Source organism: Chiloscyllium plagiosum, chromosome 12 (genome assembly GCF_004010195.1).
Source record: "Chiloscyllium plagiosum isolate BGI_BamShark_2017 chromosome 12, ASM401019v2, whole genome shotgun sequence".
Taxonomy (NCBI): Eukaryota; Metazoa; Chordata; class Chondrichthyes; order Orectolobiformes; family Hemiscylliidae; genus Chiloscyllium; species Chiloscyllium plagiosum.
Window position 1 is genome coordinate 22058923 of NC_057721.1, and position 13359 is coordinate 22072281.

The following is a 13359-nucleotide window of genomic DNA, read 5'->3' on the forward strand; positions in this document are numbered from 1 at the left end:
TTTGATTGCCAATTTGGATTTTGGTTACTGTCACTAAGAACTTGTACTTGAATAATATTTTTGCTGCGAACTGACTTAATATTTGGCAAGACGTTTAGAACTTGCGCTTTGGAATGAAACAAAATCTGTGAAGTCATGCAGTGCCCTGGCAGCTTGTCATCTGATTGTTCTAACTCTATCAGAAAATGATGGTTGTGTCATTTGAATCCTGATGTTCTATTGTTGAGTCATGTGTATTCAAATACCTTAAAAATTCTTTCTGCTATGGTAGTGCTTCATAAAGAGATAAATTATCAGATAAATTCATATTTATATTTAGTACATTTTAAAGTAGAGATTGGGGGATAAATTTATGTTGCAATCAGTGTGGTTGATGCAAGTTTGTTTGCATTGCCTGTACTGAATAGTCTTGAAAGAACAGATTTGTTCATATAGGGAATGCAAGACACAGATCTCAGGTGACTGGTACAAGGGTCAGATTCCACTCTGGTAGTAATCTCTTTTATGTTCCAGTAATTGTTTGTGAATTGATAGAAACATACATTCCAAGCAGGTCTTTCAGGAAATTAATGATGTACAGTCAGAAATTGAGCAATATAATTAACAACAAGCCCAATAAGTGCTGGAGAGGCTCAACAGGTCTGGCAGCATCTTTGAAAAGAAACAGACACCAGATGACTTCATTCCTGACTTTGGAGTTTTAAGGAGAGTCATACTGGATTCAAAATATTGACTTTATTTCTGTCCACAGATGCTGCTAGACCCACTGAGTTTCTCCTGCATTTTGTGTTGTTTAAAATTTCCGGTATGCACAGTTTTTTTTTACTTTTGGCGATTGGGTTGGCAGCAACATAAACTATTCTCGAATACAATTCAATACAGCACAGAAACAGGCCCTTCAGCCCATCAAGCTTGCTCCAATTCCAGTCATTATTTAAACACTTAATTTAATCTTGATCTCTGTGCCAGTAAAGAATATATACAGTCTGCTGAGGTAAGGGAAACATTAGTTTTATTTATGAAATTTGTCATAGAGTCCTAGAGTCATACAGCATGGAAACAAACCCTTTGGTTCAACTAGTCCATTCCAAACATAATCCTAAACTAGTCCCACCTGCATGCTTTTAGCCCTTATCCCTCCAAACCTTACCTATTCATGTACTTATCTAAGTATCTTTTAAATGTTGTAACTGTGTTGGCTTCCATCACTTCCTCAGGAAGTTAATTGCACATATGAGCCACCCTCTGTATTAATATGTTGCCCCTCAGATCCCTTATAAATCTCTCTTCTCACATTAAAAACATGCCTCCTATTCAACTCACTCACCCTAGAGAAAAGACCTTTGCTATTAACCTTACATACCCCTCATAATTTTATAAACTTCTTTAAGGTCACCCCTAAACCTCCTACACTCCAGTGAAAAATTCCAGCCTATCCAGCCCCTCCTTATAATTCAAACCCTCCAGTCCCAGTAACATCCTTGTAAATCTATACTGCAAATTCACCAATTTAGTAATATCCTTCCAATAAGGCTGAGCAGAACTGTACTCAGTACTCCAAAAGTGCCCCACTAATCATCAACCAATCATGGAATCACACCTTACAGATAATATCCCATAAACCACCATTACTGTCCCTGGATATGTCCTTCCCCACCAGCAGAACAGGCAGAGCAGAAATGGCAGAACAGTATTCTTCTTTCAGGAGGGAGTTGCCCTGGGAATTTGAAACAATTCACAGCATCAGGTCAAAACATGAGCAGGGAAATCTCCTTTTGATTACCATGCACGTCCTCCCTTGTTGGTCAGTCAATGCTCCTCCATACTGAACAGTGCTTGGAAAGAGTACTGAGGGTGGCAAGGGCATAGAATGTACTCCCGGTCGGGGACTTCAAAATCTATCACCAAGAATCCTTTGCCAGCTAGAATATTGATCGAGCTTGTTGACCTCTAAAGAACATTACTGCTTGAATGGGTCTGTGACAAGTGCTGAGGGAACTAACAAGAAGGTAAGACGTACTTGACCTCATCCTTGCTAATCTGCCGGCTGCAGGTGCATCTCTCCATGATGATATTGATAAGAGTAATCACTGCACAGTCTTAATATAGATGAAGTCATACCTTCTCATTGCTGATATCTTATATTGTGTTGCGTAGCACCATCTCTGTGAAAGGGCTAGACTTCAAACAAGTCTAGTAACTCAAGACTGGGCACTCATGAAGTGATTAGATTAGATTAGATTACTTACAGTGTGGATACAGGCCCTTCGGCCCAACAAGTCCACACCGCCCCGCCGAAGCGCAACCCACCCATACCCCTACATTTACCCCTTACCTCACACTACGAGCAATTTAGCATGGCCAATTCACCTGACCTGCACATCTTTGGACTGTGGGAGGAAACCGGAGCACCCGGAGGAAACCCACGCAGACACGGGGAGAACGTGCAAACTCCAAACAGTCAGTCGCCTGAGGCGGGTATTGAAGTGCTGTGAGCCATCAGCAGCACATGGAAACACCACCACCTGCAAGTCCCCCTCCAAGCCACTCACTGTCCTAACAAGAACTATTTTGGTGTTCCTGGAACAAAATCCCCTCCCTAACAGCATTCCCTCCCAAACATAATATAGCACATGGACTGCAGCAGTTGGCAGCTCACCACCACCTTTTCAAGGGCAGCTAGTGACAAGCAATAAGTACTAGCCAGATATAGATATAGAGCCATACAGCATCGCACACATCCTGTGAGTGAATTTTAAAAAAGTTGAATGTTCATAAGTTAGCTGATAATTCAGATATTTTTGACATAGGTAGTTTGATGCGTGAATTATTCTGGTTATGTAAATTGTTAGATTGTGTTCAGCACAAGTACAAATTTGAATAGGTCTGAATGCGATTGAGAATTTTGTTGAGAGTTTAGGGATAGTAGAAGAGGACTTGATAGATAAGTGTCCTTTGTACTCACACTCATTTATTGGCATTCTTAACCTCATATTCCCATAGCTTCATTTCCAAAGCAGTCACTAAAATTCTCAGTCTTCCACATCAATCAGTTTGTTTTCTTCTCCCAGCTTTTCATTTTACTAGAAAGCTCAAGTTTATCAAAGGCGAGCTTATTGTTCCCATAACTGTGAGATTTTTCTATCATCTCTCTTGTATTCCTGGACAAGATTTGGGGTATAATAGCTGATGCCTAAATCTGCAGTCTTTGTGCATGACGATCTTTTATTTCTTTTTGTACTTCATTGACACTCCTATGGTTAGTGCCCTTTTGCAATGTCTCTTCTTATAACCTCGGAAGTGTCATTCCATAAATTTTTTATTCCCCCTCCTTGGTGTCCACTTGTGTTGAAATCAAAACACTTAGCCTCTGAATAATTCCTTTTAAATATCTTAAAACTTTTTGCCCGTTTCAGTTATCCTTTTATTCTCCAGTTGTCATGATTATCTCTTCACATTGGTTTCACCATGCATAATACAGTCTAATTCTTCTTTTAAACTTCCATTTCTTTGCCAAGCAGGATTGAATTTCACTTTGAGAGTTAGCAGTATTGCCTGGTCCTTTGGTTAAGATATTATATGAGTTTGATGCAGCAAAGCACATGTAGCTCACAGTCTGCTTTTCTCCCACAGGCCAGTTTCTTATTGTGGATAGAAACAATCTACCATTTTTGGTTATTACTCCCAAGTGTGCAGATGTTTTGCCGAACACACAGCAGTTGGTCAAAATTGAATTGTGTACTGTCCAGCCGATGGTCCTTGATGAAATGCTTTTGTAAGTCTTCATTGTAGCTGGTATCTTGCAATTAACACTTGTTCATGAGCTAATGATTGTCAATCTTCTGAACATCACCCTAGTACATTATTCCAAGTGCAATTATTTGCAGAATTAAAAAAAAAGCAATCAGAAAAGAAAGAAAATTCTTATGTCACTCACTTCTGAATTAGAATTTAGATTGTGCATAAGACATATATAACACCACTGTTTATGTATGCAAATAAAGGGTTCAGCCCTGTGTTCCAGGCCCCAAGGAAATTATTTTCACCTAAGGCAGCCAGCATCAGTGTTCAGGGAAAAATTGTACTTTAAATCTTATCTTCTGAGGAAGGGTCACTGGACCCAAAATGTTAATTCTGATTTCTCTTCACAGATGCTGCCAGACCTGCTGAGCTTTTCCAGCAACTTCTGTTTTGTTTCTGATTCACAGCATCTTCAGTTCTTTTGGATTTTATTTTGCCTAGATTTTTCTGATGTGTTCCCATCTTTCTTAAGCATTGGTGGGATTTGGATGTGAGAATGCTGCAGAAACCCCATCCTAGCAAACTCCAAAGGAATTTAACCCAAAATTGAAGGATCCACTGGGCAGTTCCCCTGCACCTGGAACCTTCCAAAAATATCCATTTAAATCAGAGAGATGGGATTCTGCTGTAGTCCAGTAGATAGTTACTCAGGGAAAGTTAGACTTTGAAAAACCTCAAAATAAATTATGAGTTATGATTCGACTGACCCACAACTTGACTCACACATCCTCAACCACTCCCTCCAGGGATCAGCAATTTGATCCTCCAGATCCAAATCCTTTCCTTGGAACCAGGTACCCTGCTCCACTCAACCCATGCCATGATCCCACCACCATGCCCTGTTCTCCAGGACCTAACCACACTCCTGCCCTGCTGCTGGATCCGACCACTCCTCTTGACATTATCAACAGACCCACATCTCCCCCCCCCCCCCCCCCGCACCACCCAACCTAGGCCTCACTCCCTACTGTCCACCCTGACACCCATTCCCCAACTTCCTCTGGATCCATTCTTAATTTCCCAGGAAGGATTTAAATGAGTGTACCCTTAATCTGTAACTACAACCCCTAGTTTAAGATTCTCCCATTCGAGGAAACATCTCAACATCTATCCTGGCAAGCGCCCTCAGTATCTCATATATTTCAATAAGATCATTCACCATTCTTCCAAACTTTAATGCATGTAGGCTTAATCTGCTAAAATAGTTTTGATAAGACATCATCTTCCTCCGAGGAACTTTTGAGCAGACAATTTGAATGCAGCAAAAAACTAAATGAACTATTTTTGAAACTACATAAAAGCAATGGTAATTCAGCAATGATGTACCATTATACATTAATATATGCTGAACAGCTTATAGATATCCATTGCACTCTTTCCCATGACTTCACATTATATTCCTCATGCTATCTATGCAACAGTTTTATAAATTTAGTTATCTTCATGACTGTTTCAAAACTGCAAGGTAGCAAATAATGTGAAAGAGCCCCGTTAAATCTAGCCCACTGTATCATAATGATTATTGATTGTGTAAATTGAGGATTAAATTTAGCAGCAACTATTCCAGGAACACACAGTATTGTATTACTAGAACCATATGGCATGTAATGTGCATTTCTTCTCGTACCTAGCCTGTGAAAAGTGCAGAACCATGAGAATGTACAATTTAGATAATAATATTCTCCTGTTATCATGTACAATATATCTGTAATTATAGATTCATTGTTTTAATTGTAATAGTTAGTATTGTGTATAATATTCATTTCAACAAACGTAATTGTGGAGGGAGGGGGATGAGTACAAGACTGAAGGCTTGCTTCCAGCACCTAATACTCACATTGGCCTTGATTACCTTGTTAACCATGCTCTGCTGAAATAACACCTTTACTTTTAAAACTCCTTCCAACTACATTTAAATCTTTTCCACACAGTGACTTGAAATTATTTTAAATGACATATGTATCTGCATGTTTGCACTGATAAATAAATAAATACATTATTTGTACTATAGTGCATTGCTTCACTGACAATAACAACAGTAATACTAAGATTTGTTATTAAAATTTGACCTTAAATAACAGGTGGCTTTATGATGAGTCACAAAGCCATTGAGAAAATATTGCTTAATGTCAACTTTTCAAAACTATGCCGACATTAATTTAAGTATGGTGGAATTTGTTCAAGCAAAATTCTGAATTTGAACACTTGTAAATTTTATAGGGCATTTACAAACATTTTTCATGGCTCCAGCAGATGATGAGCAGTTTCAGTGGAAATAGGTAGAAATATGGGCAAGTAAAATATTATTTTTCACTCTAATAGTTCTGTGCTTCCATTCCATTTGCTCTCTTTCCCACCAGGGTGCGCTTGGAAGGTGCTGAAGATACTACTCTGAGAGTTAAGGCAAATATAGTTGCCTCCTTACTGGAAGTTCTTGATTTTTCTGGCCAGAAGCTTGACTGTGTTCGGTTTCGTGGTACATATTATGGAACATCAAAGCTGGATCAAGTTGTTTTGTACAACAACAGTCCAGAAACCATTGATTGGGTGACTGTGATGGAAAACAATGCTCTTGGATCTGAAGTGGTAAGAGCCTGTAAAATGTTACTGGAGTAATGTCTTATTATAATAAATAATACTCAACTCTTAAATGGATTGCAAACAATTATTTTTTTCCTGCAAAATGTTTATATCTTGTTTTATTCATTGTTTGATCATAACAATGTTAAGTAATTCTGACCAGTTATGATCTTGATTTATTGTAGTTACAGAATTTCAACACTTGCAGCTTCTTTCAAAAGTACATTAGGGAAATTATGCAAAATTGTGGATCTGGTGATGAATAGTCACCAGTTGAGGAAAGGCTGTGTACTGGGCTGTTTCATTCATGCCATGTCACACTTGCTACCTTCCAGCAGTGTCTTCCCACCTTTTTCAACTCATGTTTGACTTAGATCTCAGAGTCATCACTCTCATTTTGGTTCTTTCTCAGTTTGGTGCATGGGCTGTTTTGATGGGAGGATGAACAGGTGGATGAAAGAGGATGGCAGCTTCTCTGCACACAAGAAGCTTTCTGGAACTCCATTAGGACGTAAAAGTACATTGTTGTCTGTGAATACTTTTGACTCAGAATCTATAAAAAGACCTAGCACCACATTATAGTTCACATAATGAATGGCCATTGGTGTGACTTATGTATTTTGAAGCCTTTTTTTAAAAAAAAATCACCCACTTTGGTGAGTTCTATGCTTAATAAGAGCCGGCTTCTCCATGATGGTTTTTCTAGAAAGTTAAACACTTTTTTTCTCCTTCAAAGTTTGCTCTTTACTCCATAAAGTCTTGATTCATTAAGTAGAGTGGAATGATTTCAACAGATGTGTTTAGTGATGTCAGGTTACATAGGAAAACATAATCATTTAGGTGAATAAGATAGGTGAGAGTCATAGAGATGTACAGCATGGAAACAGACTCTTCGGTCCAACCCGTCCATGCCGACCAGATATCCCAACCCAATCTAGTCCCGCCTGCCAGGACCCAGCCCATATCCCTCCAAACCCTTCTTATTCATATACCAATCCAAATGCCTCTTAAATGTTGCAATTGTACCAGCCTCCACCACTTCCTCTGGGAGCTCATTCCAACCTACCACCCTTTGTGTGAAAACGTTTCCCCTCTCACCCTAAAGCTATGCCCACTAGTTCTGGACTCCCTGACCCCAGGGAAAAGGCTTTGCCTATTTACCCTATCCAGGCCCCTCATAATTTTGTAAACCTCTATGAGGTCATCCCTCAGCCTTCGACGTTCCAGGGAAAACAGCCCCAGCCTGTTCAGCCTCTCCCTATAGCTCAATCCTCCAACCCTGGTAACATTCTTGTAAATCTTTTCTGAACCCTTTCAAGTTTCACAACATCTTTCTGGTGGGTAGGAGACCAGAACTGCACACAATATTCTAACAATGGCCTAACCAATTTCCTGTACAGCCGCAACATGACCTCCCAACCCCTGTACTCAATACTCTGACCAATAAAGGAAAGCATACCAAACGCTTTCTTCACTATCCTATCTACCTGCGACTCCACTTTCAAGGAGCTATGAACCTACACTCCAAGGTCTCTTTGTTCAGCAACACTCCCTAGGACTTTACCATTAAGTGTATAAGTCCTGCTAAGATTTGCTTTCCCAAAATGCAGCACCTTGCATTTATCTGAATTAAACTCCATCTGCCACTTCTCAGCCCATTGCCCATCTGGTCAAGATCCTGTTGTAAACTGAGGTAACCTTCTTCGCTGTCCACTGAAGATGCTGCATGCATGTTAAGAATGGTGGACCATGGGCATTAGTAGAGGTAGGTACAAGCGAAGAGTTAGAGTGACTGTGAGGTAGCAGAGAGAAAATAGTGGTACTTAACTACACAGAATGCAGAAGATCTTAACCTTTTGGCAGCCCTGCTATAATTTGCTCTGAACCATAGACACTTCCCTGACTGTTTGGCGACTTCAGACCAGGCTGGCAAAGTTTGAAACAGTGCATAGCTGAAATTTCAGCATGACATGCATGGTGTGATTGCCATAAGGTTCCCTCACTTGCGGGCATTTTGCCACTGTCTGAGTGCAGCATTGTATGACAGTAGCACTGTGAAGATGGGTGCATACTTGGTGAAGTGAGAAGCATGCAAGTGTGTGAGAAATATCTCAAGGGTTCATAGATGGAAACCTCCCATGAACTTCCCCAAAATTGACACTTAGCCGAATTTGGGGAAAATTCAATCCATGGTGCTGGAAAACTGCCCTGCTCACCAAACCGGCCATATTCCCATTTTTTTTAGATTAGACTCCCTACAGTGTGGAAACAGGCCCTTTAGCCCAACAAGTCCACACCGACCCTCCGAAGAGTAACCCACCCAGACCCATTTCCCTCTGACTGATGCACCAAACCCTATGGACAATTTAGCATGGTCAATTCACCTGACCTGCACATCTTTGGATTGTGGGAGGGATCTGGAGTACCCGGAGGAAACCCTCGCAGACACTGGGAGAATGTGCAAACTCCACACAGACAGTCACCCGAGGCTGGAATTGAATCTGAGACCCCGGTGCTGTGAGGTAGCAGTGCTAACCACTGTGTCACCGTGCCACCCATAAAGCTAATAGTCTGGGTTTTTGCTAATTTATACCCCTTGGAGGAGGCTGTTGGTATTAAACTGTTTTGTAGATACATAGGCAGTAACAGGCACCTTTTTAAAAAATATTACTTATTAAGAAATAACTAGTTTGAGCAGATTAATACAGTAAATAGCTGTTTGTTATAAAGAGCATTTTCAGTTTTTAAAATCAATCACTTACAGGCGGTGGATTGGAACTTGATTAAAAATGGTTTATATTTAATGATTAGCCTTTTTTCATCTGTGTTGATATAAAGAATCAGCAGATTACCACTTTTAAATATATCAAGAAGTTGTGCTATTGGTAAAACAGGCTTCCCTTAATTTTATTTTTAAACGAATTGTCTTTGATTTAGGGTACAGATTTATCCTTGAGTTCAGATGCTGTTTTGGCAAACAGAAAGGTAGATGAGCCAACACCAATTGCTTATACATTTGGTCTGATTACATGTCAACCTTGCCAAGGGATTTTACATCCATATAACAAAACCGTTGTTACTTTGTGCTTCAATCCGAAGGATACTGAGTAAGTCAAATAGCACTAAAGATACTGAAATTAATGTATTACAGTATTTATGTTTTGACATTCAATCATTTTAGTAGGTGAATGTATTGTCTAGATGAGAAAACACAAATTATATTCCAATGCTAAAAGATACACTCACAGAATGATCCCAACTGTCATTTCCAAATTACTTGTTGTCTCTCTCGAATATATTTTATCTGCGACCTGATATAATTGTGTGGAAGTAGACCTATACACCATGCTGTCAGTCACTTCTGTGGCAATGTAAACAGTGCTGGATTGTTATTGACTATAATTTTAAGAAACATAATAACATAGTTGGAGAAATAACCATTTAATCTGTCAACTTGCTCCCCTTGACTTTTAACTCACCCAGCCACGTCACCAACAATACCTTGAGCTCCTCATATTATTGATTTAATTACTTTACCCAATAAATTAATCTACGTGTTTATCATCCTTTGAGTAAAGTGATGTTTTGAATTTATGTTTTCACTAAATTATGTTCTCTTGTTTTATTAACTTGTTTGGTTTTAAAGTTATAAAATGTATCAAGAGATCCTCTGTGCTCTAGCTCATAGTACGTCAATAAGAACACGATATTTTTCTCCCTGTTTTCATTATTCATTTCACCATTTGTAGAAGCATAATAGCAGCACTGAAGGAATCACTCATTCTGGGCAGGATGAGCAGTTACCAGATCCAGGGACTGCCAAATGGATATTCTCCTTACTTGAAAGATAGAGCAAGAAGTGTATGCTGCTTGGGGTTCGGAGTCAGCAGCTCAGTAAAATACTGATTTGTCTTTTGTGGGAATGTCAAGGAACATTATTGAAAACTAAGATCCCTCTGCAGAGTAGCAGGAAGTTAAAATGATCTTATGATGGTGGCCACTGTAAACTACCAACTTGCTCTGACCTTCCTTACAATTATTTTGCATGTATGGATCTCTTTTATTCACTCTGTTCACAGTGCCATAGGGGACAGAGGTGAGAATTGGATCTGAGGGATGTTCGGTTGGCCTCCAGGAGCCAATTGTGGCTCCTGGGCTTGCAGAGCCTTGTTCTAAAAAGAAAAACACGACTCAAACATTACCCTTTTTTTGAAGTTTTGAAGACTATTTTGTTGAGCCTTAACCTATCAATGGAGATCACGATAATGTCTAATTGCATTTTTCACTCTGTAAAAGAAGGATTCAACCGAGTACAGTGCAATCCCTATTGAATTAGAAACCTCCAGACCTATCTGTGCACCATTTTGGAACTTTGGAAAAAAAAAGTCAAAACAACAGCAGTTTTTAAAAGGGAGAAGAACAAATAAATCACTTGTTGAGGACAGTACAGGAGAGAGAGAGAGAACCTGCACAGTTACTGCCTTTGCTGTTTTGAATTCATGTATCGCTGGACATCGGAGTGTGTCTGGGAAAATTAACATACAGTGAAATTCACAACTAATCTTGGAGGAACCTGTTTGGGCGAAGTTCACAACACAGAATCAGATAAGTTAATCATTGTTTTAAGTGTGTCCAACAGAAAGACTGCAATAGTGAGTAGAGTAGGTTCTTTCTTGATTTTTTGTTTTTGGAGATATGTCTCTTGATTAAACTTAAAATATAAGCCATAACTATTAATTTAACCTGTGGCAGTGTTTTGTAGAGGAATAAGATGGTGTTATTTTCTGGGTCTGTAGAGTGTGAAGGAGCAAAAATGACCTTTAGTACAATGATATGTACTTCTTGTCAGATGTGGGAGTTTAAAGAGAGTTTAAGGGTCACTGCGGATTATTTCTGCCATAAATGCTGTTGGATGCGAATCTTATCAGATCGAATGGATCGGTTGGAGAGACAGTAAGAAGCAATGTGGAATTTGCAACAGCAACAGTATGTGATGGATGGCAGTTATTGGAAGGCGGGAAAGTCTCAGATACAATCACATAGATGGGTTAATCCCAGGAAAGGTAAGAGTGGTAGGCAGCTAGTGCAGGAGTATTTTGTGGATATACCCATTTAAAACAGGTATGCTGTTTTGGAAAATGTCGGGGGTGATGGATTCTCAGGGGAATGTAGCACGAGCAGCCCAGTTTCTGGTATTGAGATTGGCTCTAATGCAATGAGGGGTATGTCGGCTTCCAAGAGGTCAATTGTGTTAGGGGATTCTGTAGTCCGAGGTACAAACAGACGTTTCTGTGGCCAGCAGTGAAAAATCAGAATGGTGTGTTGCTTCCCTGGTGCCAGGATCAAAGATGTCTCAGAGAGGGTGCAGAATGTTCTCACAGGGGAGAGGGGCCATCAAGAGATCATTGTCCACATTGGAACCAACGACATAGGAAGGGAAAAGATTTAGATTCTGAAGGGAGATTACAGAGAGTTAGGCAGAAATTTAAAAAGGAGGTCCTCGAGAGTAGTAATATCTGGATTACTCCCAATGTTACGAGCTAGTGAGGGCAGCAATAGGAGGAAAGAGCAGATGAATGCATGGCTGAGGAACTGGTGTATGGGAGAAGGATTCACATTTTTGGATAATTGGAATCTCTTTTGGGGTAGAAGTGACCTGTACAAGAAGGATGGATTGCACCTAAATTGGAAGGGGACTAATATACTGGCAGGGAGATTTGCGAGAGCTGCTTGGGAGGATTTAAACTAGTAAGATGTCGGGGGGGAAGGGTGGGACCCAGGGAGATATTGAGGAAAGAGATCAATCTGAGACTGGTACAGTTGAGAACAGAAGTGAGTCAAACAGTCAGGGCAAGCAGGGACAAGGTAGGACGAATAAACTACATTTATTTCAATACAACGGGCCTAACAAGGAAGGCAGATGAACTCAGGGCATGGTTAGGAACATGGGACTGGGATATTACAGCAATTTCTGGATTAGTGGTGCTGGAAGAGCACAACAGTTCAGGCAGCATCCAAGGAGCAGTGAAATCGACGTTTTGGGCAAAAGCCCTTCCGAAACGTCGATTTCGCTGCTTCTTGGATGTTGCCTGAACTGCTGTGCTCTTCCAGCACCACTAATCCAGAATCTGGTTTCCAGCATCTGCAGTCATTGTTTTTACCATATTACAGCAATTACAGAAACATGGCTCAGGGATGGGCAGGACTGGCAGCTTTATGTTCCAGGATACAAGTGCTACAGGAAGGATAGAAAGCCAGGCAAGAGAGGAGGGGAATGGCGTTCTTGATAAGGGATAGCATTACAGCTGTGCTGAAGGAGGATATTCCCAGAAATACATTCAGGGAAGTTATTTGGGTGGAACGGAGAAATAAGAAAGGGATGATTACCTTACTGGGATTGTATTATAAGACCCCCTAATAGTCAGAGGGAAATTGAGAGACAAACTTGTAAGGAGATCTCAGCTATCTGTAAGAATAATAGGGTGGTTATGGTAGGGGATTTTAACTTTCCAAATATAGACTGGGGCTGCCATTGTGTTAAGGGTTCAGATGGAGAGAAATTTGTCTGATCCAGAATGTGGATATACCTACTAGAGAAGGTACAAAAATTGACCTACTGTTGGGAAATAAGGCAGGACAGGTGACTGAGTTGTCAGTGGGGGAGCTCTTTGGGGCCAGCGACCATAATTCTATTAGTTTTAAAATAGTGATGGAAAAGAATGGATGGGATCTAAAATTTCAAGTTCTAAATTGGAGAAAGGCCAATTTTGACAGTATTAGGCAAGAACTTTCAAAAGGAGAAAGTGAGGTCTGCAGATGCTGGAGATCAGAGCTGAAAATGTGTTGCTGGAAAAGCGCAGCAGGTCAGGCAGCATCCAGGAACAGGAGAATCGACGTCTCGGGCATAAGCCCTTCTTCAGGAATGAGGAAAGTTCGTCCAGCAGGCTAAGATAAAAGGTAGGGAGGAGGGACTTGGGG

The 13359-nt window shown here is 40.3% G+C and overlaps 1 protein-coding gene across 1 annotated transcript in view; it reads left to right on the top strand.

Moving 5' to 3' along the window:
• The window catches only part of LOC122555067 (cilia- and flagella-associated protein 47-like), a 451312-nt gene that overhangs the window by 16511 nt on the left and 421442 nt on the right, over positions 1-13359 (top strand). Inside the window, exons 4-6 of the mRNA XM_043700727.1 lie at positions 3634-3775; positions 6162-6387; positions 9319-9488. Of these exons, the coding sequence (XP_043556662.1) occupies positions 3634-3775; positions 6162-6387; positions 9319-9488 (538 nt within the window). The remainder of the gene's footprint in view (positions 1-3633; positions 3776-6161; positions 6388-9318; positions 9489-13359) is intronic.